The sequence below is a fragment of the Sebastes fasciatus genome, chromosome 1 (assembly GCF_043250625.1).
Source record: "Sebastes fasciatus isolate fSebFas1 chromosome 1, fSebFas1.pri, whole genome shotgun sequence".
NCBI lineage: Eukaryota > Metazoa > Chordata > Actinopteri > Perciformes > Sebastidae > Sebastes > Sebastes fasciatus.
The window spans coordinates 14,071,889-14,097,909 of NC_133795.1; the positions used below are offsets into that span (position 1 = coordinate 14,071,889).

General features: G+C 41.0%; 1 protein-coding gene across 2 annotated transcripts in view; it reads right to left on the reverse strand.

Moving 5' to 3' along the window:
• Window positions 1-1,374: 1,374 nt before the first annotated feature.
• mdfi (MyoD family inhibitor) overlaps window positions 1,375-26,021 on the reverse strand; it is a 37,014-nt gene continuing 12,367 nt past the window's right edge. For both annotated transcript variants that reach the window (XM_074630858.1, XM_074630850.1), the window contains 3 exons: window positions 19,057-19,194; window positions 7,766-8,140; window positions 1,375-5,925 (listed from right to left, as the gene is read on the reverse strand). In XM_074630858.1, coding sequence (XP_074486959.1) covers window positions 5,672-5,925; window positions 7,766-8,140; window positions 19,057-19,194 — 767 coding nt within the window. In that variant the 3' untranslated portion in view covers window positions 1,375-5,671. The remainder of the gene's footprint in view (window positions 5,926-7,765; window positions 8,141-19,056; window positions 19,195-26,021) is intronic.

Here is a 26,021-nt window from a genome sequence, read left to right on the forward strand (position 1 = left end):
GCGCTGAAGACAGGAATTGTTTTCATGAGACCTCACATGCTGGCCACTTTCAAGATAGAAAGAGAATGAAAGGGGAGGAAAGATTAAGGCAGAAGAAGAAGAAGAAAATCTCAAACAGTAAAAGTCCCCTGCATTTCTCCACACATTGATGTATTGGCCTGAACACGCATTCCTACTGAACGACTTTGGCAAGCCTTTAAAAAAACACATTAAAGGGCTCTGTTCTGCATGAGCCCAGTTGTTGCTCTGTTTTCTCCCTTTTTCCCCGTTTTCTCTCCGCTCCGCGCAGCTCAGCTCAGCTCAGCTCACAGACAGCTAATCTGGTGGGGTTATGGGAAAAACTGCAGATGCTAAAAGATGATTGTGACAATATATTAAGGGAGAAATAATTAAACAAAGTGTGGCACAGATGAGCAAAAAACACCGTTAAAAATGGGAGAAAATTGCCCTGATATATTGTAGATCCACTGCTTCTACCACATGGTACACATACAGTACACTCTAAAGGCTGCCTCAACATTTTATCCTAAATCTACGTTGAATTCTATGTTTAGTTTGTTTTATATCTTAATTAGTCTGACGTCCCCTACAGCACTATAAGATGAGCTCAAATACTTCATCAACACCACCTTTCAATTCCAAATGTGTTCTTACTATTGAAAGACATTTTATAAGTTATTAATCACTATTAATTATAGAAATGTGGATATTGTTCAAATATTTTGCATTCATACCACTAAGTTACCACTTACAGCTGTCCATACATCACTTTTAGCTAACGAGTTACACTTATCTGCTTGCTGACAAGGTGTGTGGTGTTAAATGTGTTACAACTTACCAGTGGTGGAATGTAACCAAGTACATTTACTCAAGTATAATTTTTTGTTTAGTTTAAGACATTTCATCCAAACTCAAATCAAGTGAAAAGCATATGTCATGTATGGAGGTAAAGAAATGACAACAAAAGAGCAGCCATGAAAGCTGATCTCTCCAGCTCACCGCTGGTAAATACATTTGAATTTGTGCACACAGAAAACGTAGAATAAGTAGATGAATTTGAGAATGATAATAAAGTGTATTCTTTCCTTGTTTGTAGTGGACACATTTCTTGCTTTCATAATATTTATGTAAGTGTGCCAATAAGTGTTTGTCAAATGTTTAAATACAGTTTAAGCTGCATCTTGAATTTCGGTAATTCAACACTGTCCAGGTGATGAACAAGACATTGTTGTTATTAGATTCATTTCATAGCAGACATGTTTTAAACATGCTAGACTACAGTACAAGAGTATTTATGTAACCATAATGCAATAAAGCCATAATGTAATAAGCTTGGCGCCTATGTGAACATGAAGAAAGAATGATACATGTAGCCTGGAGTTCACATTGTTTATTCAGTATTAAACTAAGAGATTTTAATGTGACTTCCAGGACAGCAATTCAAATTGACATAAAATGGGGGGGTAGTGTAAACAAAATGACATTATAGTGGACTACAGTCTAGAAACAATTCAGCTGGGCTAGGATAACTTTCAGAGTACAAGCAGAGGTGGCCAGCCCTTTAAATCAAAATCCAAATTACATCTCATAAAAAGATAATAAATCCATGAAAGTCAACAGTTAGACATTTCTGTAGTCAAGTTAATTCTAACAAAAATACTGATAATACTGAGTATGGACAACAATGAAAGTAAACGTGTTTTCTTCCAGTATTGCTGTAATAGCTTGACTGAGTAGGGGAGTATTTGGAGATGATATGATGAGCTGTCTGGTACAGACACAACATCAAATCCACATCTCCAAACCAACTCTACAATCCAGAGAAATGTGTTCATCTGGGGACTTTCTACATCCAGACAGCGTTCTCCATCTCCAGACCAAACAATCAGCGTTTTCTATCCCTCCAGACTGCCTCCATTCTCCACCAATTGTGAGGCACTTCTCAGTATCGACATAAAGTAGTATTTAATGATCTGTCATAAAGTATTATTCCAACATCATCAAATAAAACTCAAATGATGTGTTCACTGTTTTTCATCCCAGGCCTTATTAAAATGTTTTTTTCACATGATTTATGTTGCATAAGCTGTGGTATTGACAGAATTACCACTCTGCTACGCTTCTCACGGCATTTTACAGTCCAACAGGAGCTCTTCAGGTGAAGATACTTTTGGAAACCAGGAACCTCACAGGAGGGTCAGACATGTTTTTATGATCTACTGCCAAAAAGAGACTTGCAAAGCCATGCTGTCCGTCACAAGTAGGTTCTTGTTGACTTTATTCCTCCAGTTACATCTGTGCTGGATTTAGGAATTTGGGCAAAATGAAATGAATTCAATATAATAGAAAGCAACAGACCACGGATTAGCCTAAGCTTCCCATTTATGAAAACTGGATTTGTTTTGGTCTTGAAGGCCTAAACGCTTGCCCCTTTGGACTGTGGTTGGGACCAGTGAGAATCTGCAGCAGAGTAAGAATCTTGAAACTTGAGCTAGAGTGAGTAAGTCATGAATGATGGGAAACAACATGTCAGCTGGGTTGCGGTAATAAACAGTGAACCTATTGTTTTAGGTAGGAAACATATGTTAACATGCATTCATATTCCTGCTGCTAAGGGATAATTTGGGTGTTTTGAAGTGGGGTTGTATGAGGTACTCAGTCGACACGCCCCCAGTTTGGAGAAGCAGACAGGAGTTACCGCACGGGAGCAAAGCAATGTACTGCTGTGGACGGGGCGGCAGCAAAACATATTTTAGAAACCTAAAGAAAGGCTCACCTAAAATATATTTAGAGTATTTTTGCCGGTTTACCTTGCCGTGAGACAGCTATGAAGTCTGAAGCTGTTATCTATGCTCTCGTCAAAGAAACCAGACTCCAATAAAAAAAACAACGTAATATTATCTCGCAGAACACAGGAGTTACTGGTCTACCGCTGCCTCAATCGATTAATTTGTTTCTGTTATTGTGTGACTTTGATTAGTTTGGATTCCACAAAGTCACACAATAGCACAAACTAAGTAAACCAATCGAGGCAGCGGTACACCAGAAACCCCTGTGTTCTCCGAGGTAAAATTACTGTTTTTCCAATGGATTCTGGTGGCTTAAAAAACAACAACACTTAAACTGATATAAAATTTTTTTAGGTGAGCTTTTCTTTTAGGTGGCTAAAATACATTTTGCTGCAGGCCACGTCCACAGCAGTACATTGCTTTGCTCCGGTGTTGGTACTCCTGTCTGCTTCTCCAAACTGGGGGCGTTGCGACCGTCATCTACTGTAAGTAATACACTGAGCATGGATAAGTACATCATAAAACCCCACATCAAAACACCCAAACTATCCCTTTAACAAAGTGGTTTACATGAAAGCAAGGTGAACTGTTTATTTTAATACTGCCGGCTATCAGTGAAAGGCCAGTTATGCTAGCAATAGCTTGTTGATTCTGTAGCTAACTAACATTTATAGGCTCATTTTTTATTATCTTTAATTATTGACCTTTGTTGTTAACAAACCAGTGTTTATATTTAGTTTTCTAACTCGTGTGGGTTAGCCTTGGTTAGCACACCCCTCAGATATCAATCACAGTCCACCACTATTGTTTCTGTGACAGGTTTGGTCTGGTGACGGAGAATGTGTCCCCTAGATGAAGCAACATTGTCAGAATCTGCACTTGTTGTAAATCCAAACAAATGACATTGTTATCATGTCTATACACAACATTATATAGTCCAGTTCTCCCTTCATAAATCTCTTTGTACTGTAAAGAAATTGCATTGTTTTCCAGGGCTCTCCAGGATTTTGTCTCAGTCGAGTTGGAATGTGTCAAATCTGAAACACATCCGTTCTGATATAAACATGAAGAGTCATAATATCTTCTCAAGTTGCATTTGTTGATTTTTCTTTTTCTGCGTCGGTGTTATCAGGTTGATTTACAGCCCTAGTGTATATTCTTAATCAACAGTGTTATATTTCAGCCCTTAAAATAGGGTTTAATCAACCACAGCCACATTAGCATAGCAAAGACCCTTCAAAGTACAAGTAATTGTAGGTCTAGTAGAAACTAAGGTCCAGTAAGAGGAAAACTCTTTGGTATTTCCAAGAAAAAAGGATTGCACAAACAGTATTTGATCAGAGAGGAGAGAGATTTGTATCAAGTCATTTTAAAAGGCACAACAGATCTAGGTGACATCTCAAGAGGTATTGGGTTGGAGAAGGTATGCATCTGAGCATATCCGAGAGTGCGGGCCTGTTATCAAAACGCGTACCATTCACACTGCGAGCATATGGATCTAACTTAGCATAATGTCGTGAGATTTCCACTCAAGGAATTAAATTAGATGTTGAGCAATGTCTGCTTTACAGAGAGCCCGGCGAAACCCGATAACACAGAAATGTGATTTTCACATTAGAGGAGAAATGCAAATATCTTCACTAAAATCTACAAAACAAGGATTAATAGAGATTTGGTAAAGGCAAGGAGGAATCTACTTGAAAATTCAGGCCTTAAGCTTAAGCCAAGGCCATTTGTTCACATAGCAAGAACGACAAAAGAAAAATGAAACGTATTAAAAAAGGAGATGATGCCTTCCAATCCTCTACCAGTCCTTTACCAGCTCTGACCATTCGGACAAGGAGGAATTCACTGAATGCAGCCGAAGCCCCTCAAAATAAAACAACGTAAAAAGTAAACAAGATGTGAAACATTAAACGAGGAGAGACCTTCGATTAGGAACTCTCTCTCTTCACATGTTAGAGTAGAGAGAATGACAGTCCATGACAAACGCAATCAACCATTCGCTCCGACGTCCATCACTTACAGTACTCATTTAATTGGACCCATCTTCAGGCTGATGCACGACGCTCTCATGATTCTTCTCTGAAGAAGTCCGTTAAGTGAGATGTATATTAACAAAAGAAATTTGTCTGTAATATTGCCACAAGCCACCATTAATGTTTTTCTCTATTTTGTACAACAAGAACTAAGACAGCGGTGGATTCAACATCCTCCACTAAGAGTGTGTGTGTGTGTGTGTGTGTGTCACAAAGGCCACTGTATGCAATCAAACTGGAAGACTTTAACCTTGCCAAGGACAGGAGGACAGACTACATTTCTACTAAGATCTGAGCGTCCATTTTTCCCATTATGCTGCTGCTCTTATCTACAGAAACACTAAAATCCGGTTAAATGGAGCCATTTTCTCATTTGCCTTTGGAGGTCATTTTTCATGCTTGGAGAACTCCCGTCATTCAGACGGCACAAGGGGCTCCATTGTAATAATCGCTTGTTCTGCGAGGGTCCGGAGGCCCGGTCTGCACAGCCTCGTGGACCACAGCTGGAACTCGCTCTGCACCGTACATCCAGCTGCGTAGCAATGGACCGACAGCAAAGACAAAGCAGGGAAGCGACTGTCCCGTCGTTTGACCAATAAAAGGAGGGAAGACCAGTGACTGCTCTCAGCATCTTGTGCTCGGCAAACCTTGTAAGAAACATTGGACATATTGTGGAGCCAACTAGGCCAGCCAATATAGTGTAAACCACAGAGTCCAGGCAACAAAGACTGGGCGTAGCGTTTCTCAGCTCTGATAAGATACTGGTCCAAGTTGTTCCCGGGCTTGTGGGAGTGTGTAGCAGACATGTACTTTGCCCCCTGTGGTGGTGGCGACCGGGGGCCCTCAGGAGGAGAAGCAAAGGCTGCAGCACTCCATGCAGATCTCCAGGCAGTCTGCAGACTCACAGCAGGCGTCGATGATGCCACAGTCCATGTCACAGGGCAGGTCACAGTCGCCGCACTCCTCCGACGCACAGCAGCAGCAGAAACACGATTCTTCCCCCGCGCAGGAGCCGCAGGTGGCGCAGTCCAGCATGATGTTACACAGAGTCAGGAACTCACAGAAGAGGCAGGCCAGAATACAGTGAACACAGCAGTCTGGAGAGAAGGAGAGACACACACACTTCATTATTATGTTCTTATGTAACCAGTTTGTATAATAATCAGCTTTTCTTTTTCTCCTTTATCTAATATTGTCCTTCTCTATATGCTTTGGCAGCACAAACGTATTTACATGTGATGCCATTAAGCAATAAAGCATTTGTTGCGTTCGAAATCACATACTACGCACTACATACCCAATAGGTGTACTATCGTTCAACATACTTTTGTGTGAATGTATCTTTTCGGACGCACTGAGCAGTAATTTACGTCGTCACTTCCTGAGAGCCTCCTTGACGGTTGGAGACGTGTAACCATGGTAACCCGTGCCAACCCTATGTGACCAAAGCGACGGTTTGTGAGAATCAAAGTCTGAATTAATTTAAAATAGATATCATGTTTAGCAAAGTGAAATCTTATACTTACGCTTGAAGCGTTATTGATGTTAAAGAGCTGTCTGTCAATGTCTGTTATGAATGTTGTCGTCACTACCGCATTGCGGGATATGTATGCCGCCATAATGTCCAGCGTTGCATACTGTAATATTTCACCGGAAATAATATGTAATCCACGTACTCTTGGTTCCATACTAAGGTTTCGGACATACTACAAAATCTCACATAATGTTTCGGCGTATTAAATAGCATGTTAGTGTGGAATTTTGGACGCAACCTCTATGATAAGTCAGAAATCACGAGACATGATTGAGTAATTAGTTCACAAGAAAATATTTTTCTTCAGTGCCCGGCCAGAGACTAAGGCTGCATTCACACCACATCAGGCAGTGTGGTTAAAAAAAAGGGTTTTCCCATTAATTTTGAATGAGGGTAGGGCGTTTGGGCTGCAGCATGGGGTTCCAAACAAAAAAAATGCAGCGGCCTGCAGTCGAAACAAACAAGTAGAAACAGAATCAACTTTGGGAGAAACGCAACCCAACGTCACGGTAACCGACGATCCAGAGCTGTACATCCCAGCCATAAGGGGACAAAAGACGTTAATCGTCACAGTTAAAGGGACATTAAAGTAACGCACAACCCTGCGGCGCCTGATCTGGTGTGAATGCTGCCTAAGGAAGGCCAATGTCCTGGTGGCATCAGCACACTGACTTACCACATTTGCTCTGTAACAGAGAGTAAAACAAACAAATGTCTGATGTTACCAAATCTGTCTTGGTAATAAGCTTGTTATCTTTACCTCTCTGCTCAACCACAGAACCTCTCTCGCTCTCTGTATCAGTATTACTCATGCAGAAGGCATGCCAGTCTGTACTTTTAGGTTTTAGTGAAAAGAAACAGTGGCCTCTTTCACCATGTAACAGTTACTTTGAGTTGAAAATGATAAATACCATACTATTTACAGTTTGCCATGGATCTAGCCCACTTACTTTCATATACAAAAAATTTGATACAACCACTCGAGCCATGACATGAGGTGGTTGAACAAACCTGTATTTCAAAACCGGAGTGGTTGACAAGGTTCATTTATTTAGACCTTTTTTTGTTTTTTGATTCATATTCTTTTGGTCGGCATTTGCAGTTTGAAAAGATTTATAAATGCAAATTACATTGCACATTTTGAGTGGGTTCAAAATACCCTCTTCAACTGAACTCTGGGTTGCTGCGTTGGCTGTATATTATAAACCATCAATGTTAATTTAACCTTACAAATTACAAAAAAAGAAGTGATTTCTATTACTGTTTTTTTGGTCAGGGAAGATGTACAAAGACAAATAAGATGTACAAAGACAAATTCTGATGCTCTACTCTGACATGTGGAATAAAACTTTCATGTTGAACCTTGCTAGCTATCCCTCCCTCCGTCAGTCTCTGTTACTCACCGTCCTGTGAACCTGTGGGGACCTGAGAGCTGTTGCTCTTGGAGCTGCTGCTCTTGCTCCTCTTGCTGCTCTGGGAGGTGATGGACGGGTTGGACCGCAATTTCTTGGTGTGCTTTGGTCCCGCTGAGGAGGACGAGGAGGTGGACGAGCCGCCTCTCGGGAGGGAGCCCAGCTTAGGATGCTCATGATGGCCCCCGTTCCTGACCCCGTTGGACTGGAGGCTGTGCGTGTGAGTCGTGTGCGTGTGATGCGGACAGTGCGTGTGAGAGGAGTGTGTGTGTGTGTGGTGCTTGGCTCCGTTGCGTAGTTGGCTGCTGGGCTGTGTCCGGCATGGCTGGGTGTGGTGGGTGGGCGTGGATCTGGCTGCTGGTTGAGCTGGGGAGCGACAAAATACATTCATTTACAATAGGCTGTGGACAATAAGCATTTTAAAATAAATACACATTCAAATCAATTCAGTTCAGATCAGTAGTGTTGCTGTTATTGTGTTCACGTCATATAAATGACAAAATAAGGTAGTATTGACTGCGTTGAATCCTAGTATATTGTACAGCTGTTCCTGTGACTGACACAGTAATCTAACATTTTGACTGAAAGTTCTCACTGCCGATGAATTTATTGATTATTGTATACAATTAATTGTTTTGTCTGACAAACAAGCCAAAGCCCAAAGACTTTAAAATATGCGATATAAAAATAGAGACAAGCAGCAAATCCTCACATTTGTTCCATCTGTTCCTGTTACGTTGTTCCTACCAAAGATCGATATATATGTGTAATATGTGTATAATGACTCACTTATTGTTGTTGTTATTATTATTAAATGATAGGTTTCACTCCCCCCCCCCCCCCCCCCCGCATATACATATGTACATTCAAAGCACTGTTGGTTGCTTCAAAAAGAAATCTCTTTCTAAAGCTATTTCAATTTACATAAGGGGACAAAATCAGCATTCCTCTTTTTGTGAAAAAATTTATTCTGAAGTTCAGCTGAAGCTGAAATGAGGCCTCAGCTGTCCCAGACAGTCAAATCAAATGAGTATCTTCCAAAGTTAATGTGTTCTTATCACCAAATCCCACAGCTGCAGTGTAGGGACAGTAACAAAAAGTGGGAATTTTGTACTAAAAAGACTTTGGAAGATATCTGCTTGATTTGTCTGACTCAAGACTGCTGATATGAGCTTTGGCTGAACTTTGGAATACGTTTTCAAACAGAAATAGTCAAAAATCAAATCAGATAATTCTTGAATCCAATGAACATTTGTGCCAAATTTGATGAAATTCGCTGAAGGCGTTCCTGAGATATCACGAGAATGGGACGGTAGTAAGGTCACAGTGACCTTGACCTTTGACCACCAAAATCAAATCAGTTCATCCTGGAGTCCAAGTGGACATTTTGCCAAATTTGAAGAAATTCCATCAAGGCGTTCCTGAGATATCGCGTTCACAAGAATGGACCAGAAGGACGGACGGACAACCGGGCCATGGCTGTCACCGGCGAGGAGGCATGAAAATGTGATCCTTAAAGCATTTATATGAAATATATGAATAGGATTGAAATAATGTTTGTGCCTCAGGCCTTGATCAGACCTGAGGCACAAACGCCTGAACGCCTCAAGTTGAAATAAATTCAACTCAGAGGGGAAAAGCGCCCAAAACCATTAGCGTTTTTTCTCATTGTGGTGACTTTTGCTGGATACCGAGAGCTTTATGACATTACCAACCGTAGTTACCATGATGCAAATTAGTGCGGGTAAGTTGTTTTCATTAATTTAAACTGTGCTATTAATTATTAGGTAGCGTACACTTCAGGTTTGTGTTACGCTAACGTTAGCACTCATTTGGCGGTTCCCCAGCAACAATTAAAAAGAGATGCAGCAAACTGCAAAAAAAACTGCTCTGACCAGGCAACTAAAAGGCAGTGCGGTGCGCCTCACGTTTTCCACCTGCAAAACGCGCTCTGTGCGATCAGGACCTTAGTGTGTGAGCGGGCCTGCCAACACGTGTGGATAATGCAGCTGATCTCTGTTCAGCTCTGAGGCCCCTCTCTCTCTCTCTCTCTGTGTGTGTGTGTGTGTGCAGACTTGTGCTGATGCTGAGTCCAAATGCAAAGCCCACCCTAAAGGCAACAGCTCATGGGAAGAGCTCTGCATTTAGAGAACTGACCCCTGATCCTACTGGCCGAGACTCTTACACAACTATAAAGAGACGAAGGGAATAAAAGACTGGATAAATGAAAAGAGTGTGAGAGAGGAAGAGAGGAGTGTTTGTCTCTGGAAAACCCATCCCTTTCAATACCGGAGGTTTTTGGAAGAATGCAGTTTTGATACAACATATATCAACAAACACTTGAGAGTATGCACATTTTGTTAATCTTGGCTCAATACACCACTTGGTATATTTTACCTCTAAGTGCTATCGAGTGCTAACTACTCGGCTAGAGAGATGGAGGCACGAAGCACACCTTCGCTGCCAAACTAAACACACCCTGAAAAGAAGAATAAAATGGACGCCTGGTTTTTATATGTTATGGTAGTATTTAATACCATCCTTTTGAGGCCCTAAATATTTTCTTGACCTGAAAGCATCTGGTGTCGAGAGGTGTGGTGAGAATTAACAGGGCTAGGGTAGAGTACAACAGACCCTCAGCAAATCAAAGCAGAAACGCCGTACCTCTCGGATGCACACACACACAGAGTTGCACTGGGAGGCAAACGGAGTGTGGTCCTCCTGAGCGCTGGCTATGAAACACGACTGGCAATAAAAGCGTCCGTTCGATAACCGCTCGGAGACAGATAACCCATCCAGGCCTGTTTTGATTGGCTGACGGCCGCGGTCATACAACCAATCCAGTGTTATTAAAGATTCTTTCATTCAGCGTTTTCTAACTTTGCTCCAGATGTTTGGCAGGCTGCAGGGCCAGTGTGTGCATTAGTGTGTAGGCGTGCATGCATGTGAGAAGGAAGGAGCCATACTTTCTCCTCTAAAGTATGTCAAAAGTCAATACCTGCTGCTCTCCTGTGTTATGTCTCTCTCTCTTCCTCACTTCAACTCCTCCTTTTCTGTCTCTCTTTTCTTATTGCTCCCTTTTAGCCTTTTGCACAATACTGTATTTTAACACTCCGAGCTGGCCAGGATGTAGGTCGGTAAGAGAAGAAGGGGATTAAAGCGAGGGGAGGGAAGCTGTGCACGGTTTTTCAGTATTCCCTCTAGGTCTGTATTGTCCAGGGGATTGTGAGTGGTTGAGAAATTCATACTTCTTGTGAGTTTGTGGTGTGTGTGAACACAGTACATAGGCGGACCTGGCAGGCAAACAGACAGACAGACAGACGGAGAGAGACGGGGAGTCAGGACTGTCTCCAAACAGAGCTTGAGGTTAGGCCCACTCGCACACAAATATATGCATGCAAGGACACGTGCGGACAACACACTCATGCACATGCACACACACACTGAAAAAAATACAAGGTCCCTTTGTCTGAGATCAAGAAAGTAGGCTAAGGGGAGAAAGATTGAGTGAGAAAGGGAGAAAACAAAGTTGAAGAAATGGGTTGCTGCTTGTGCATATTTGGAGCAGGAGGAAGCATGGGTGTGACTCATAAACACAATGATTCAGCAGTGGGAGCTAGTTAAAAATAACAGCAAATAAAGAGCCAAATGACTGTGGGATTAACATGATGAGACTGGGAAACCGCAGAGCGTGCGTGTGCGGCGCTAACACAGCGGCGTTGGCCACTGGGGGTCCTGCGACCTCTACGATGTGTGTATGTACACGCATGTCTGTGCAGATGTGTTGGGCCGGTGAGCGAGCATGAGTGAGTCACCATCAGTTGAATGCACCAGCAAACACACACACACCCCCCATTCACACACCGTCCACCTCTTCCTTCTCTCCTGGCGTCTCTCAGCTACCCTGTACTTACACACCTCCCTCCCAGACCAGAGATCTGCTGTTCATCTCTCTCTTTCTCTCTCTCTCTCTACTTATCCTCTGCTGGAATGAGTCACCAGGATGACTATGAACTCTGTCTCTATTCCAGCTGCTTTATCCTACCGTCTCCTCTGGTGCAGCTCGTCTGTCTATGTAGGTCAAAGCGTTCAAAGTGTTGACATGTCTGAACTAGGGCTGTCAATCAATTAAAACATTTAATTGCGATTAATCACATGATTGTCCCTAGTTAATCACAACTAATTGCAAATAAATCGCACATCTGTTCAAAATGTACCTTAAAGGGGAGATTTGTCAAGAATCAAATACTCTTATCAACATGGGAGTGGAGAAATATGCTTGCTTTATGCAAATATAGGTATATATTTATTATTGGAAATCAATTAACTATGCACTAACACAAAACAATGACAAATATTATCCAGAAACCCTCACAGGGACTGCATTTAGTATAAATAAATATGCTCAAATCATAACATGGCAAACTCTAACAGGTCTAACAGGCAACAACAGCTGTCAGTGTGTCAGTGTGCTGACTTGACTATGACTTGCCCCAAATTGCATGTGATTATCATAAAGTGGGCATGTCTGTAAAGGGGAGACACGTGCGTACCCATAGAACCCATTTTCATTCACATATCTTGAGGTCAGAGCCCTTTGAAAATGGCCAGTTTTCCCTCTCCATAATGTTGCGTTAAAGAAATTAGTGGCGTTAAAACAAATTAAAATGTGTTATTAGTTATTACTCAGTTATTATCGCGTTAACTTTGACAGCCCTAATCTAAACTATAAACATGAGATCAAAGTCATAAAAATGCAGAAAAATATAATTTTTCATCAGACCAAATTTGCACTCCCAAATGCAACTTAAAGGTGCTGAATGCGAGATTGAGAGCATTTCTATTGTCTCCGCACGTCTCTCAACTAACGGTGCTAACAGCGCTAACAACAGCAACACTGTTGACAGAGCTAACAGTGTTAACCCGCCCCGGAACCAGAGGGTGGGCGCTACATTTCCGCAACGGCGTTATCAGCCGATGTCAACAAAGCACGGAGAAGCTCAGATTACAACACACGCAGAGGGAGAGTGACTTCATCTCTGCTCAGGTAGACATTACTCCTCTATATCTTTACATAGTAAATAGTTGTTTGCTGCTATATTAATGCTCTGGATATCATATAGAGAATCCTTAATTAGTAAACAACAGGTAAAAAGGATGGATGGTTGGTGCATGCACCCAGAAATCTGCCTCCGTTTTGGCATTATTAAACACAACAGAGGAAAAGCATCTGTGTGTCAGACCAAATATTTTCTCTCAACACAGCTTTTGATTGCTTGCAGTGTAATGGTTTCGTCAATGAGGACATATGCCATTAATGATGAAAATAAAGAATGCTGTGGGTTCGGCTTGATTGGCGCAAAAGGAATTCAGTTTCACAACATTTGCACGACATTTTAAAATCCTCTAACTGTTTTGAAGTGCCTGTAAAACATCTGTTCAGCCCAGTCTCCCAGAAACATCTCACCCACTGACTCCCTTCTGGGGTTTTCTTGCATAGTTGCGTTGCTTTTAATTGTGGGCCAAAAGTGTCAACTACTAAAACAGTGAGAATGTGAAAATGATAAGTTGCTGCTGTAAAATGTTATTTAAAACAGTTTTCAATTAGATTTTTCCCACATTTTTGGCTGCTACATGTATACAACGCTCCAACCAACACTACAGCATTAATGAGGCTTGTTTAGTTGCACCCACTCACTAGTAATGTGGACGCAGAGTTCAGTCAGATGCACAACACTGCTGCTTAAAAATTAGGTGTGAGCAGGACAAAAAGTGTGACTCACCTTTGGCTAAAATGAAAGATTAATTCTTGTTACTTTCAATGGAAAAAAGATGGCAGAGTTTAACAGAGTTCCTCTGTTAAAATTCTTACCACAACATTTTCAGTTCATAAAGTCCACGTGATTGTTTTTTAACTGTAGTGTGGCTCATACACTTTTCTGTATAACTTGTGTATCTGGCTGTTAGTGTGGATAAAACTGATAATTTGTATGGATTACTGTCGTAAGTGGTGCCGCTATGTTTACTGTTTGTGTTATTTGTGCTGCCAGGTTACAGATGCCAAAGCCGGCAAGCTATGCCACACCTGATCTGTAACTAATAGAAGGCTAATGTGAAACCTTTTCCCAGTGGGCAGCTCTTACTTACAGAACATACAGTATGATGTGCATACAGTATTTTTACCCTTTTACTGTGTTTTTATTCCTATTTATCTGATCTTATTAATTTTGTTGTCTTTACTTCCTTTGTGCTCATGTCCTTTGGCCTTCATCTCATCTTATCTGCCTTATTTGGTTTTATTTTATTTATTTTGTGAAGTATTTTGTAACATATTTAAGAAAGGTGTCCATATAAATACAATTTATTATTCTTGTATTATTATTATTATTGCAGGATCACAGTAAGCAAGGTTTATGCAACACACATTTAAAGACAGAGGTACAACAGGCAGGTCTGATTTCATTGTGAGTGTTATTGTGTTAAAAAGACATGTTTCAAATGCTTTTTAGGTTCAGTTGTTGGAGCTTGTTTTGGCCCCTGAGGGTGTACTAGAGAGCTGCACTTCTAGCAAAGTGGACTGACAAAATATCAGTTGAGTGTTTCAAAAAATCTTGATCCTCATGATTGCAAACAATCACCCGAAACTGAAAAAAATCTGAATAAGCCTTTAAATAGCAGGCGTATTAACCATGAATCAATTGCATAAAATGCTAATTTTTGAGATGTTCTGATCAAACCATCTCGGCATTCAAAGGGTCGACTGATTGCAAGTTGACTGATGTGTTCGTACCTGCACATTTGTGGAAGAGCCTTATACCAGGAAAAACAGCTGTGCAAAGGCATTAGTCTTTTGTATTTTGTTTTGAACTTTCCCAAGTTCATTTCTTTGTTTTCGTGTTTGCATGAAAACAGGAAACATGACATTGGCTGACACAAAACAACAACTTACCCAAAAGTTCTGGCAAAACTTTTACATTTTTCTTGTGGTTCTTTGTGACATTTAGAAACACTATTTGCTCCCTTCAACCCAGCCTTTGGAAAAGCACCGAAACTCCTTTTTTATTTTTTTGCCACATTTGACTCATTTGTGTGAATTTCACCTGACAAATGAATGGAAAAAGTGTGCAAATATTTCAAGTCGTGGCTTCATTCTTATTTTGGAAAAAAGAGGAAAAGGCAGCAGACTTGCACGAGCAACACGACATACAGCAACACTAATCCCTGACCTTAGACATCAACCAACCACCTCATTGACACATGACCCCTCCGTGACACCACTGGCCACACTGTGTCACCGTTATCTGTACCTGACAGTACAAGTAAAATATGTCTTTCATTGTGAACAACAAACAGGTCATAAATTCAGAGCAAGGCAAGAGAGACAGACAGAAAAGGATGTAAGGCAGAGGAGCAGAGATGGAAAACAGTTTCAGCACGGTGACTGGTCTCTAATTAAATGCAATGTCACAGTCCTGTTAGATTTCCCATCAACAACACACTGCAAACTCCTCTCCTTTCATGACAAGATAATAACAAACAGCTCCGTTCAGCATTTCCCTCACACACACACACACACGTCCATGCCCTTATTCAAACACGTCTTCTATCTGGTTTGTGTTAAGATCTCATTTAGTGAAGGTATTTCAAACTGATAAAAATAAACAAAGTGTCATAAATGCTACTGTGATCCTGTCAGTGATGAATTACATGTGTCATTGGTTGAGTCCAAAAGAGTGTTAGCAGTTAAACATCTGTGAACATCTGTGAACATGTGTGAATGTGACGTCAAAGACGGCAGTGTGTTCATGACATCACCGACGGGGAGTGTGTCTCTGTGTGTGCTTGTGTGTGTGTGTGTGTTTGACTCAGGTCATAACACACACTCACATGTGTTAGCACCTCTCCTGTGCACATTGTTCTCAGACAGCTTGTCATAGGCCCGGGGCCAGACACATACTATAGCTCTGATGTCATCACTGCGAGACAGCTAGGGCATACGGGAGGAGGAATTTTATGTTTTTGCTTCTGTTTCCTCACCCTCTCACCCACAAACACATTCACAGATGTCACACAGCCACCCATGACCTCACCACAGACCTGAGTCACAGCTATTTTGTAACATCTTCAAGCTCATCATGAAGCCAGACAGCTTGTTGTTGATACCGACGCACAAGGCACCCTTTAGCGCACCGGGCTTTCCATTAACTACAATGTAAACCAATACTGTTTTTTCCTAAACCTAACTATTGTGGTTTTGTTGCCTGAACCTAAGCAGTGTTTTTGTTTAATTCCCAACATTAAGCACATGTTCCCTGTGAACGAAAAGTGATGCCGAAAAGCGTCAGTATGTGACGAGTTGGGATGAGAACGTGTTGAGCCGGAGGAACAGATGATGATTGATTGATTGATTGATGATTGGTTGCAGATGACACATTCAGGCTGACTGGCTCATGAGGTTCACAAAAGACACACAAACCAACTCACACATGCAAAAAAGGCAGAGGCAATCATTTAATTATGGAGACATGCAGGCAAATAATGCATAGTCACCTGAGAAAGGGATAAAGATTCCAACATTCACTGTTTAAGTTTGTGGTTCAAGTCCTGTGAACGCATTTGTGATTTTGCAAGTTGTATATGTGATTGTATAAGTTGTACGTGTGCTTGTGTAAGTTGGAGACGGAGGACGCCATGGATGAAGGGAGGAGGCACATGAAGCCAAATGGAGAGCCAGAACTGGTGTTCATGGCGGTACATTTTGTCCGAGCCCAATGTAGTTGCATAACCCTCCCTGCACAGCATATGGAGCTGGTGGGTTTCGTAGGTTTTATTGGGATGTAAAATAAAGCAGGGAGAGAATGGCAGAAAAACTCTAAACCTCTCAGTACTTCCAGCGCGAGCCTGAAATAGACACACAGACGGTACAGGTAGAAGCACAAACATAGATGGAGACAGCAGACATTCACACACCTACTCAAAACACACTGCATTCACCTACTTATCCACTTCCTGACTGAACTGCTGGTTATTCAGTTACCACAAACTAGCTATTACCACGGGGCAGGTTTGTGTGTTTGTCACTTATAGCTGGCCCTCGATTCCAGGAAGAAATGCTGGTAGTTTTGTAACACATGCTCAGATTTCAGGTTACTCAACCGTCCTCCTCTCACCCCTCTATTCCTCCTGTCATTCACTTACGCCATCCCTCCTTTTCTCTGAATAGCAGGAAGGACAGATTTAGACCACTGCAGGGCATTTACATTTTTTACAGCGGCTTTTAGGTTAGTGGCCAAGCATTCAGACATCTCAACTAGAGTTTTGTGGGTGTTTATTATTGTGAAGCTCGGTCTTCTAAGTGAATAAATGACATAGCAGAACGATGAGAATTAGGTTGAGATTCTACTTATTTCAAACTGGAGTGAAAGCAAAAAAAATATATGTGGTTGGGTAATGACATAGTGTACTTGCGTAACCTTTGGCTTTGCTACAGAGAGCTGGAACGACTGTACATCAAGGAGAGTCTGAAACATAACCATGGGGCCAGTAATATGAGGGAGGGAAATGGGAGGTGGCGCTTGGTGATATGACTCTGGAAGGAGAACTTCCAGGTATTGCAAAGCGACGCTCCTCGCCAGCAAATTGAGGTGGAGAGGTGCCGATACGCCCAGTGGGGAGTGTAATGATGGGACAGCTGGAGATTTTGGGAAGTAGTTTAGACTTGGACAGCTGAGTGTAAATAAAACACACACAATACGAGACAGTCATGTCTGCTCCTGCAATTTTCTTACTTCAGTACAACTACAGCCAACTACAGTAGCGATTTCATGTTAAAGCAATGAGAAATGTTATTGGAGTGGATTGGTCAAAAAGCAGTTTCATAAATCACAGAATAGAGAGCCCAACTTCTGGTTTCTATTACAGAAGTTAGATAACCTCATTGAAAATCACACTGATGCAAATGACTACAAATCCAGCCCTGGAACAAAACCACGCTCAACTGTGTGTTGTGTGGTTTAGTCCATATGTCTAGACAGGGATGGTAAGCTTATACAAAATTATGTAATATTGCTATTTATCTAATATTTTTGTTTTAAAGGTGCTCTATACAATATCCAAAGCATTAAAATAGCAGCAAACAACTATGTAAAGATATAGAGGAGTACTCTCTACCTGAGCAGAGAATGAAGTCACTCTCCCTCTGCGTGTGTTGTAGCCGGCTGCACGTGCTTTTAGTGCATGTTCATGCATGTGAGCGTGCCCCACTGGCTAGCTCACGGCCACCGCTTTGCAGTGCGAGACCGTGGCGATAATTAAAAGTGCCAACATGAAGCGCCACTACTGTACGAGGCAAAGCACAAATCTTTTGAGCAAACATACCCACTCAAATCCAAACCGAGAGCACAGAAAATAAACAATCTAAGCCACTACTTTAATATATATATGGCACTGAATCATAACACAAGTGAAGTTAGACATTATGATGTTCCGGACCTTTGGTTGAGGAAATTTTCTCCAACTGGACCTCTTTGAATTTTAATTGAATACCCCTGCCCTAGGCCACCCGGACGCCAGCATAGACATTTTTCAAACTGCAGAGATTACAGCTAATATGTTGGAAAGATGACATTAGTGACAGGAATGTGGGTGGATATCATTCAAGGATAACGGAGGGCTGTGCTGGGAAAAAAATGATGGGCTTTAGTTTTTATGAAAGCTGAATTCTAATAACAAGTGCTGTAGATACTCATCTTCTGTATCTATCTAGAATATGGATAGTAAACCCCCGAAACACATCAACTTTTTTCAGAAAGAACGAGTTCATTGAGTTCCAGACACTAGTGGAACCAGCTATCCTGGATGTAACAGGACTTCAGCTCTCTGCTGATCAAATTGGAGACTTTTTGGGGGTATTTATTCTGACTTGATTGATACCAAGATCTCCCATGAACCATAAATAAGTAAAGTAAATTCCACAGCGGCAAGTCTGACAGAATAAAATGCAGAAGAAAGAATAAAAGAAACGGAAAGGTGTTTCATTTCAAGCGTGGAGATTTGGGTGCTTGTGTTCAGAAATCAGAAACTTAACCTACTTTAGCTGACAATGTAGATATTTCTGTCTGTGTGTATGATTACCTGACCTATTTCCTCAGGGTGTGCAAATATATTTGTTAAAAGGTCAGGACAATGTGACTCATCAGACCAGTGATCGGTAATGGAAACAACACTCTCACCAGTCTCTATGTGTGAACGTGTGTGTGTGTGTGTGTGTGTTATTTACTCACATGTGATACTCTTGCTGGGTGTCGTGAGCTCCGAGTGTGAGAGGCTACCGCTCCACTTGTCTCCATCATCGCCGTGCAACCTTTCTGGGGTGCCATTTATCCTCAATATGAGGGGCTCGGTATAGATGTGGGGCACATCTAAAAACAAACAAACAAACAAACATATATACACAATGAAAAAAAAAGTTTTCTGAAGTTTATTTTGAAGGTTTTGAGGTTCAGGTTTTCCTGAGAGAGTAGCTGCTTTCCATGAGGATATTATCAGGTATCAGCAGCAAGCTGTTTTCCCACTTGTAGTAAACTTGTCTACTCCCATGTCATTTCCCATCCACTAGCACTTAATTAATTTAAACTGAGTAGTTCTGCTGACTTCAACAAAGCAGAAGATTTTGTCTGTATGTGTGTGCTCTGTCCTGAACTTGCATCTGGAAGCAGTTAAATCCAACCCCTTGGGACTGTTTAGGGGTCTATGTGCACGCTTGTGAAACCTGAAATCTGTGTGGGTCTATGTGTGTGTGTGTGTGCTGGGATGACTGTTTGTGTTCCAAGAGTGGATGTATGTGGTTTTAAAATGATCACATAAAAGGACGTACACATAATATACATACAGTAAATACATGTCTGGGTGTTTTTATGTGCTCGCCGGTACCATGCAGTGCCCTAATGAAGCTGTTATTATACACACACATATATACATGCATGCATACACACTACACAGAGGCCTTCAAAGCAGGGCAGGCTTGGGCCTCTGAGAGGTGCAGACTCATTCCTGGGCAAATGGGAGCCAGCTGGGTTTGATAAACACACACACACACATACACACAAGCCAAACCGCGTCCTGTGCGTGGACTCAACACTTCCCGGCTATGTTTATTTACTCAATCCACTCTCGTTCACTTCTCTATCTGTCCTCTCTTTTCCTGTCCCCTGCCTCTCGCACTCTTCGTCTCCAGTTCACATTCCCTCTTCGCTCTCACAAATAAATTCCTTCACATATTTGGCATAACTCCATGGATAAATTCACACTTTTACAGCTAAACATATACTGTATAATGTCTATGCAAAGGTGTCTCAGCTGTAGACAGACTGCTTTGAGCGAAGTGGAAGAAAACTAATAGAGGCGGTTTATTTCAACGACGAAGTAAAAACGATTAAAAGTGATTTCTAGGGATGAGATGAGTAGTTGATAGTATCCAGTTATCTGGTTCTGATTTTATGCTTGTCCAAATATAACGACGGTTTTCATCATTTGGATTGAAACGCTTTACTTGAGGTGAAGTAAACATGGCACATATGGAGGTCCAGGCAGGAACATGAAGTCATTAATACCACCAAGGTAAGCTGATCTGATCATCAGCTGATCTCAAGTGCCTAATAAAAATGCAAATACAAATCAATTCACATGACAGAGCTGTCTTTTTAAATGTAAATTGGCAACAACTACCTTTCAAAGTAAACTTATTTTAACTATTGAAGAGAGGTTCCCATTTACTAAGATAGCACACATATTACACATTTTAGGGCTGGGCTATATACTGTATTATTAGTTATTGTCTCTTCCTATAATCAAATGACAAAATGACAAGATCAGAATACTGTACTGAGATATCACGACTCAAATCTGTGAAATTCTTTTTGTCTTAATGCTAGAGCTGCAACAATCAGTCAATTAATCGAGTAGTAGATCGACAGAAAATTAATCAGCATGTATTCTGATAATCAATTAATCTTTAAAGTAATTTGCTAAATGATATCTGCTATTGTCTGTTTTATATCATTGTAAATGGAATCTCTTTGGATTTTGTACTGTTGATCAGATAAAATGAGACATCTGAAGACGTCATCTTGGATTCATTTTTCCCTGTTTTTTAAATTTCTATAGACCAAACAGTTAATTAATAAATATTATTTTTTAATTATTCTATTTATTTCCTTTAATATTTCCTGTAAAAAATATTTGACTCCATGACATGGGCATGAGTTTCTGATTCCTAGGGCTGTCCTCGACCAAAGAGATTCTTAGTCGACTAACACTCGAACGATTTTGTCGACTAATCGTTTAGTTGATTTAATCGACAGATCTGTGAAACTGAGTTTCTCCACAAAGAATCACACAAAGCACCACTTTAAATCTTGTGTTTACCAGAGATGTGCTAAGAAGAGAATTGTTTTTTTAAAATAAGTCATTCAGCATGAAAAAGCATAACAACTGACTAATCGGCTAAAGAAATAGTCGACTAAGACCAAAACAACCGATTAGTCCACTAATCGACTAAGAGGGGGGCAGCGCTAGTGGTTACGATGTTACTTTTAACACAAAGGAAAATATGTGGACATACTAATATAATAAATAAAATCTGCTATGATCATTGCTTTGTTTTCCCCACCTACTTGAAAGTACTGAATAAATTCTCAAAAATAACTTTCCCGATATTGGAAAGGAGTGTTTTATTAACTGTTGACAGCTACATATTTTGTTCAGTTATTGTAACAATGACTAACTACCAGTAAGTCTTACTGACAAAGATGCTGATAAAGTGAAGTCTCGCCACATGTTTTTATTGAATTCCATTACACAGTACGTGTAACTGTTTGTGTGCTGTGTGTCTGAAACACAGACGAACAGAGACATAAAACCAAAAACTCATACCAAATATGTTTAATTTTTTGTTTGATGATTAATTGATTATGGATTTCAATGTGGCAACAATTCTGCTTTGGCAAACAAGAGCTGCTGCTCCTTTGTCTGCTGTTGTTTGGCACCATACACTGTTAATGCTAATGAATGTAATGTTGTATTGTTGAAGCAGGATGAAGCTACAAAGTTCAAAGCACCCTTAGGGAACTTTCACAAGCCAACATTTAGTCCGTTTTAATCCATCTTTGGTGTGGTTCGTTTGGGCAGTTGTGAATGCAGTAATCGTACTCTGGTGCCGACCAAAACAACCGGTTTGAGATGCCTGCGAGAGCTGGTCTCGGATCATTTCCAAGAGAACCAAAACGCAGGCTGCCTGTGTGGGAATTTGTTGAGATGGACACAGGTGAAGGACAGGTTAACATGAGTGGGAGAGGACTGACCTGGACTTCTGCAGAAGTCAGATGTTTGCTTGACATCTGGGCCGAAGAGAACAGACAGAATATGCTAAATAAAATTCACAAAATAGTGATGTTTGTAAAGTAATTTGAGATAAACTGGAGGAGAAGGGATTCAGTGCCGAGTCAAAGTGAAAAAACTTCGACAGCAATTTTTCAAAGGCCGCGATTTCCTTCATGGAAGTGGCAGCTCTCGAGATGAAAAAAAATAAATTCGCTCCTTCGTACACTCCCCTCAGCAACTTATTTATTTATGTAGTCCGCTTTAATTTGTGCACTGTGAAACCGAACCAGACTAAATAGAAAACGAACCAAAAATATCAATTTAACTCTGATACGGACTAGCCAAACGGACTATGGCTTGTGAAAGCGCCCTTAGCCTGTCTGAAGGAACACTATCTTTATTTTCTTAGAAAACAAAGTATATCAAAGCTACTGGTATGAATCACTTGGTTATGTAAGGTGGTCTAACCTTGATGAAGAGAAACAGTGTTTTAAGCATTGGAGGATTTGTGTGTTTGCCTTCACTTTCATTAGTTTGTGTGTGTGTGTGTATTTGCGGGCATTTTTGTGTGTAATGGGATCTCTGTGCGTGTGAAGTTGGAGTAGAAGTACAGTAAACAGGACCTGAAGGGATGGGAAGTGCTTCCTGCTCTTCCGTTCTGTTACATAGACGGTGGTACACAAACCCCACACACATACCTGTACACAAACACACATAAAACACTCACACTAATGCTGCCTTCCTGTATCTACCAGCTCTCTCCTCACACACACATGCTTGTCTCTTGCATGTGGAAGTCATTTCTGAGGCCCATGTTGTATCCATTAGTCTCAATCAGCCAGCTTCAGATATGAAAGCCACTAGTGAGAACTGTTGCCCTCGACGCAGCCAAATGTCTAGTTTAAAGATATGTGTGCGTATTATAGGTTGTGCATGTCACTGGCAAGCAGTGTATATGTCTGTCTATCCATTCACCCATACATCCTTATTTTACTTTCTTGTAATTACCTTGGAAAACACTCAGCGTTTAAAAGGTTTCAAAGAAAATCTATGCAAAAAGACAATATATGTAATCTGTCCATACATCTGTCCCAGTGGGCTACCTCCAAGTCTGAAAAGTGAAGCCAATACTGAAGTGCCTTAAACTTGCGTTCTTTCTAATAGCCAGAAGGGGGCGACTCCTCTGGTTGCAGAAAGAAGTCTGATTGTATAGAAGTTTATGAGATAATGAGCCTACTTCTCACTTGATTTATTACCTCAGTAAACATTGTCAACATGAGTTTATGGTCTCAATCGCTAGTTTCAAGTCTTCTTCAATACAGCATGATGTTCATTTAGTAAATTATGGTCACATTTAGAGTCAAATAGACCATAAAGCAGGGGATGCTTTAGGGCGTGGCTACCTTGTGATTGACAGGTTGCTACCACGGCGTTGCCCGGTCTGGGAGTAGTCCCTGTTTTCGTCTTACAACTTTAACCCTTTCACAGTGTGTTTTCAGTTCATGAAAGTTAATTATAACCTTATTAGTTGCCTGAAAATGTGTGGTCGATTGTACTTAGCTCCACCCTCTCGTGTGACTTCTGGTTACAAAAAAACAACATGTCGACGGCCATATACCAAGATGGCGACAAGCAAAATGTCGAACTTGAGACTTCAAAACAGCAGTCCACAAACCAATGGGTGACGTCACAGTGACTACGTCCACTTCTTATATACAGTTCATAATCTGTCCATAGGCCCAGCCAGCCAGCAACACATGTAGTCATGTATTTTTGATTATCTGTTTAAACATCATGTTTAATATTCCTATAATCAGCTATCAATTAGCTCATCCGTTACCTATAATCATCCATTGTTCTATGCAGCTGGTATCCATTTATCAAAATATTGAGGATGGATCATAAAAAAGTAATATTTCACCATGTGCTGGCGGGCAACAATTGACTTTAATGACTGTAGACAGTTGGCAGGTTTTTGAAAATATCCAGATCAGTAATATAATTCAAACAAAAAGCGCTTTAGGTGGCATTTATCGGTTACGCTCATCCTCTCTCTCATGTTGTTTTGCTCCCATTCTGTGGAAGCTGCTTTTGGGGGCAATTATGTCATTATGAAAGCCACACGAGAGCCCAGCGTAAGCAAACTACGGGAAAGGAAAGGACGCAGTCTTCTTCAGTGTACGGTCCGTGACTCCACAGCAAATCATTTTACGAAGAATCCATTATTACAACACCCTGAGAAATACAGATTTAGCTGAACTAGGAGAGACAACAGTTGTGCAAGCTCCTTGGAAGTGTGACAAAAGTCTGTATCGCTGCCTTTGTTGGGAAAATAAATGTTAAAGATGTGCAATAAATATGTACAGCAAGTCTCTTTATATCTGTATAACACCTGCACATTCTTACTGAATCTGTGTTCAACCATCTGTTCAGCTGAACCACCTCATACTTCAGTAGTCTGTTATGTATTCTCATTTAGACTCCTGCTGCCAACGGAGTACTATGGGTTAAAAGTGTATAGGTCTTGTGACTCAGTCAAAGCTTTCTCTGTAAACGTTCAAAACCACGATTGTTGGAGCTAAACACATCCCCATCGAACCTCTAGTGCCATCCAAGCAGGCCTTCAACCAATTGTGTGTTGGCATCAGCATCAAACCACCAAACCGCTCGACCTCAGAGCCATTTCTGAGATCTGAGAAAGATGAGCCTCTAATTCAAATCAGACCAGAGCAATCAAGAGCCGCGGAGGAGATCTGGCTGTGTGTTTACACGTGTGGGTGAGTATGTGTATTTGTTTGTGCATGCTTGACTGTGTGTGTGCGTGTTCATGTGTGTGCGTGTTTGTAATTTTGGTGCATGTACACGTGTCAGTGGGCCTGAGGGGGCGATCCAGAGGAATTTAAGTCTGCTAGTAAACAAACAGTTAACCATTAAAACAAAAACATATGTATCACATAGGGCATAAACACACACACACACACACGTGCACACACAGATACAGGCTTTGTGAGCTGGCAAATGACGTGACATGTCCTGGATCACCTGAGGGGGAGCACAACCTGCTGTTCCTCTGGGTATGATCTCTGAGTAGGAGCGCTGAGCCGAGTTTCCCTGCAGCCTTTTAATCTACCTCAACCCAGTTTCTACGGCTTCACTCGTACTTCTTTAGAGGCACAGACTTCTAATGTGCAAAGGAGAGAAGGTCTCTTAAGTGTATACATCCCTTTGGCAAAGACATACAGGACATATGCACCCCACAAACAGGAGCCAACAGGAGCATCCAGAATGCATCAGCTGAGTCAATGCAGTGAAACTTTCATCATGTAGCGCGAATGTTTAATGCTGTCACTGTCACATACTTTAAAGTTGTGCATAAATGATTATTCAATCAACAGAAACTTAAAGCTTGAGTAGGCAACAATTTTTTGGCATCATTGGGCAAAAATTCCATATTAACCTTTCAGCATATTATAATTCAAGCGTTATGAGAGATAACTAGACTTCTGCACCTCAACAAGGCTGCCGAGTCACAAACTTTTCCATTTTACAGCTAAACAGTACACTACAAGATGTTTCTGAAAACATCTGAGGCGAGAAATAGGCATTACAGTAACAGAATACTGATTCATATTTGATCAGCTGCCTATAGTTTGACTGTTTGGTCGTAGTTTGCGAGTGATCAACTCCTTTTTTAGTGAAAATCCTTTTTAGTGAAAAACAAACAAAGAATCTTGAATAAGGTAATCATAAAACATAAGGTCTCCCTGTATAAATAAAAATAGCAACATTGTGTAAGTCTGTTCTCTTACATGAAAATTCCTGTATTTTTCACTTCTCTGCCATGATAGTGAGCTAGACAGCTACTTCA